At 45.5% G+C, this 4,725-nt stretch overlaps 1 protein-coding gene across 1 annotated transcript; it reads right to left on the bottom strand.

Annotated features, from left to right (window-relative positions):
• Positions 1–1,252: 1,252 nt before the first annotated feature.
• dnajc14 (DnaJ (Hsp40) homolog, subfamily C, member 14) lies at positions 1,253–4,725 on the bottom strand. Its single transcript, XM_077603124.1, has 6 exons — positions 3,429–4,725; positions 3,208–3,314; positions 2,470–2,589; positions 2,223–2,383; positions 2,048–2,150; positions 1,253–1,732 (listed from the first exon to the last, which is right to left on the bottom strand). The coding sequence occupies exons 1-6, from the start codon at positions 4,638–4,640 to the stop codon at positions 1,435–1,437; spliced, it is 2,001 nt and encodes a 666-aa protein (XP_077459250.1). The 5' UTR covers positions 4,641–4,725; the 3' UTR covers positions 1,253–1,434.

Raw genomic sequence — 4,725 nt, 5'->3', positions numbered from 1 at the left:
CTCTGCCATGGTCTTCTTGAACTTCCAGCCATTTTGCCCCCCTAATTGTTTTTCCACGCTGAAATGAAAAGTCAAGTAAAGCAAATTTTCGCCCTTATATATAAAATAGATAACCGCATTCAAACAAGGACGGCAGACAAATTGCACATGATTGAAAGAAAAACAAATTAAAACGTGCTACTTTGAGTAAAATATAAATCTGTTCTAGTGCCACTGCTGAGCAGCAATCTCTCCAAGCATTTGCATCTGTGGTTGTGGCATGGCTCATTTGATCGGACACCACAAATGCCTAAAAGATGAGCAGTTTGACACATGGAGCGGAACATGGCAGCATCCAGCTTCAACACACAACAACTCATATTTGCACCCAGAAAAAAACCCAGAGTGAAGCACTCCAACCCACAGAGGCAACACAATGCAGCGAACTTCATTTTCGATTTACAGCTGGGTCACAGGGCCTAACACAAAAGGTATAATTTTCACACACAGGAAAAAAAAATACCGATATCAAAAGTTGTATCCCACTTACTGCAATGCTTTTCACAGAGTGGATGTAAACACTTTAGTTTTCCTGATTTTTTTTTTTAGGCGAGAAGCAGTAGAAATTAAAGACAACTGCATGTTTGTAGAATACTACTACTAATAATAATTTGCTCTTCAGTTCCATTTTCTGATGTCCCCAAAAAGTTAACATTGAAACATATTACTCATGAAATTAAATTTCTTAAAATGAGGCAATGGTGTGGATGTAGATGGTGAAGACTGTACCTTTAATGTGGCGCCTGGGTTTTGTTTTTTTGTTGAACGGAATTATGTGCAAATGCACTGATGAGCGTCAGAAGGCAGTAGAGGAAACTATCATTCAATTTCCAGACTACATCTCCACAGCCTGGCTCCTTGACCCTAATATGAATCTAGGACTGAGTTTACTCTGGTTTTTCAATCTCTTTAAGACATTCAAATTAGGAAGTAAAACAGTGAGATAATTAAGTTGCTTTTTTTCCATTAAATATAATTGAAGGTTACTGCAATATAGTGAAGTAACTTTGATGCAGCGATGCTAACAAGATCAACACGGTCATATTGATAATGGTGAGCCATGCCTGTTGCCACGATGACTTGCAAAGATTTAGTGATTGATTCAAAGTGACAAAGAGTAAGTGAATAAATGGAGCCTTTCTTTCCCGTGTTCGTAGGAAAGGCTGAAAAAAAAGAGCAGGTGACATCTAAAGCCAAAAAAAATGTATGTCACCTTTTTAATCTCCCGACGTTAACTTAGCCCGTTTCTCATCTTCGGTTCTTGTGGGACCGCAGCCTTCCCGGGCAAAACCAATCACCTCTCACTGGGATATCACGCAAGACCAAAATCAGCTTGTACTGAATGTGTCCCTGGGTTTTCTTTTTTAATTAAGAGCAGTCCTATCACAGCAAACTTCACCTCTGGAAGGGCTTGCGGACCTTCTTCTTCCTCCGAGGCGGAGGTTTGCCGCTCTCGCCCCACGGCTCGCTGGGCTCGGGCCTCTGAGCCCCCGGCATGAAGAAACCTGTCTGGCCCGAGGGAGGTGAGAACGGGGGCACTCCGGCACCTGGCGGGGGGTGGTGAGGTGGACCTGAGGGAAAGAAGCCCCCATTGGCTGGCATGTCATTGGGGGTGGCTCCCTTAAAGATACGGTTGAAAAAGTCCTGCAAATCTGCCGGGTTGGCTGGACCGGGACCATGCTCCGAGTGCGACCTGCGAGTAACAATTGAAAGTCAATTCAATTCAATTGATTTGATGTGTGTGAATACAGACACAGAAAATGTTCATTATTTATACAGGAGACAGGCTGATGACCAAAATATGGCACTCAGGAGCAAATGAAAATAATAGGGGATTATACAGTAAATATTGTACATGCGGGACATATTATTGGAGAACTTGAGACATGCAAGCCTCCGTATTTTCTCAGCACGCGATAGGATCCCATACAAAGTCAATGTAATTGCGCGTGGAAGGGCGATAGATAAGAAAATGATCACATTTATAGAAGGGGTCGGGGGTTGTTACCTGTTTCTGGTGGCATTGCTGTTGTTCTTGGACCCAAAGGAGATGTGATAGGGCACACGGTGTGTGTCTGGAGAGATGACTATCCTCTGGCAACCCGCCCACTCTGAAACATAACAGACCAAACCTCAGACCAAACTGCCTTTTCTCGATTGCTTTTAAAGTGAAGTGACCTCACCTGTAATGTCATAGACTTTGCCGTCCATACAGGCAAAGTAGGTGATGCGTAAACCCAGCATGCTGGACTCGGCCCACAGGTCTCCTTCTTCGGCGCTATGGCGACGACTGCATTCGGCACAAAAGCGGGCCTCTGTCGGTTCTCGATCCATTTCAAAGCGTCTGAGTGGACAAGGAGGCATCGTTGGCTGTTGTTCACCTTCACGGGAGCGCACAAGTTTTTCTGCTGCTGTGTGTAGGTTACTCACCTGTGCTTGCCTTCACATTTGGTACACATCATGGTGTTCATGGCTTCCTTCAGGTCATCCTGCAATTTGATGAGGAACTCGTTCATCGACTTAGAAAGCTCAGTCGCTGCCATGCGCTTCCTGTGACGGGACAAGCAGAGCGCTGGGTTTGCATAGAAAACGTTTTTGATTGGGAAGAAAAAAATCAAAATAAATAAATACATTTTAAATAGGTTATAATAGGGGGGTGACCCTACTTCGCAATTTTTCGATTATCGCGGCCATGTCTGGTCTACATTAACCGCAATATTCGGGGGATTACTGTGCTTCTCTTAAGTAACCAATGAGCAAGCGTGTAATAGGTGGGTCTCCAAACAATTCCACAAATGGCCGCTGTGTGTGCAGGTTTTTGTTTAAACTGATCCAGCACAGACAGTTAAAACATTGAGGTTTCTAGTGAAACCAGCAGCACCTGACTTCAATCAACCGATTACACTCCAGATTGGTGAAAACGTATCCTATTCATCGGTTGGAATGAAAACCTGCACCCACAGCATGAAATATTTGTAAACTGAGAATTTCTTAAGGAGGTACCAGCAGAGCGCACTTTAATACAAAAAAATTTGATTTGTCATTTACTATTAATTTATCAATTATTTTTTTGCAATATTGTACTGGTCTAAAAACATGGGTATCGGGTCGGGATCGGAAAAGCTTAGTGTTTAACAGATTTCATTTGATTACGTATTCACTACTCACAATTCATACTCTCTGCGTGTTTCAGGGTTACTGACAATGTCCCAGGCTGCCCGCAGTACTTTGAATGCCTCACCAGCCCGTGGGTGTTTATTCTTGTCTGGATGGACCTAAAAGAGAAGGGAAGGGGAAACAAAGCTTCTGTGAGCAAATAGACCAATTTATTAGTCATCCCCTCATCAAGGCAATCGCTAAAAGCATTTAGTGCTTTTCAGTTCTCCCACCTGGACAGCCAATTGTCTGTAGGCCTTCTTCAGCTCGGCCTCAGTGGCGTGAACCTCCACGCCGAGCACAGTGAAGGGATCGAGCTCATCTTCTGGGACCTCCGCTAGGGCCAACAATCTTTCCAGCACCCGGCCTGGCGGACCTCTCCCTGCTTGTCCCGGTGACTCCAAGCCAGGCGAGTACATATGGCCATCCCTCCTGAAGCACTTTCTGACTCTTTCCACAAAAACCATCAACCTCTTCCAAAAACGTGAACCCTGGAAAGTTGTCCAGTATCGTTTCCCCCTCTCTCCACCGAGCCGGATCAAGACACTTTGCACACGCTGTGACCCGAAGAGGATCAAAGCAAAAACAAGTCTCAGAGTCGATAAGGCAGCTTGTTTAGTCCACCTGAGTGACCGAACAACTTTGTCGGCCATGTCCGAACCCGCGCATTTCGTCCATTTTAAAATCCGACTGGCATCTGACTTCATTCCCGGTACGTCTGTGATCTTTCCAATGAGGCGTTGTCCCAAATGATAAAGTTTCGACCCGGCGGTCTCCACGCCGACGCCACAATTGTGAGTTATGGTGATAATAATTTCAATCATCATGTGGATACAGGATATGCACCAGACACTAACAGACCCTGACAGCATTTCTTTAAAAGCAAAGATGAGTTGTTTGCCCGAGCGCTTACGGCCACGGTTCAGCTGATGGTGGTGATGGTTCCGTTTGCGGGCCTGCTTGTGCCTGCCGCCGCCCGACGCGAAAGCGCCTTTTTGAAAGGTGGGTGACGAAAAAGGGCTTTGATTGCTCTGCTCTGAAAAGGATCCAGCACTCCTCAGTTTGCACTTCCTTCCCGATCCGAAGCTGCTCCATCCCGGATCCCCGTTCACACGCTGCTCTGTGGCGGATTCGTCCTCCTCTTGATTGATGACCCTGGAGCTCACGTGACCGTCAGCGCTTTCTTGTTCTAATATGTCAGACACCTGCTCGACATCCTCTCTGCCCTCTGTTGAGCCACAATGCATCGTGTCACCAATTCCAGAGTCGTACGGTGAGGTTTGCTTCAGGATGTCCTGAACATTAGATGTGTACTCACCATCGTCTTCCACTTCTCGACTTTGCCAATGACTCGACTTATTCCCAGAAGCGGAATCACCATCCGAGAGCTCCTCATCAGAATCTGTTATGGCGTCCATCTCCCTCTCAGCTGCCACTTCCTCCATCTTCCTATCTCTTATTTTAGAGCGGTGAAAATAGATTCTTGAGGAAGATGATCTCCTAAAGCCATAATCTGTTGATATATTCTCC

This window comes from Stigmatopora argus, chromosome 6 (genome assembly GCF_051989625.1).
Source record: "Stigmatopora argus isolate UIUO_Sarg chromosome 6, RoL_Sarg_1.0, whole genome shotgun sequence".
NCBI classification, from domain to species: Eukaryota; Metazoa; Chordata; class Actinopteri; order Syngnathiformes; family Syngnathidae; genus Stigmatopora; species Stigmatopora argus.
This window is presented reverse-complemented; position numbering and strand designations above follow the sequence as displayed.

What these genes read in the sequence shown, in the direction of transcription:
- dnajc14 (XM_077603124.1), bottom strand. Translation starts at nt 4,640, where the DNA reads ATGGAGGAAGTGGCAGCTGAGAGGGAGATGGACGCCATAACAGATTCT. An exon ending in ACACGCAGAGAGTATGAATT is followed by an intron (nt 2,590 to 3,207) that starts GTGAGTAGTGAA and finishes GTCCCGTCACAG; the next exon opens with GAAGCGCATGGCAGCGACTG. An exon ending in AAATGTGAAGGCAAGCACAG is followed by an intron (nt 2,384 to 2,469) that starts GTGAGTAACCTA and finishes TTGTCCACTCAG; the next exon opens with ACGCTTTGAAATGGATCGAG.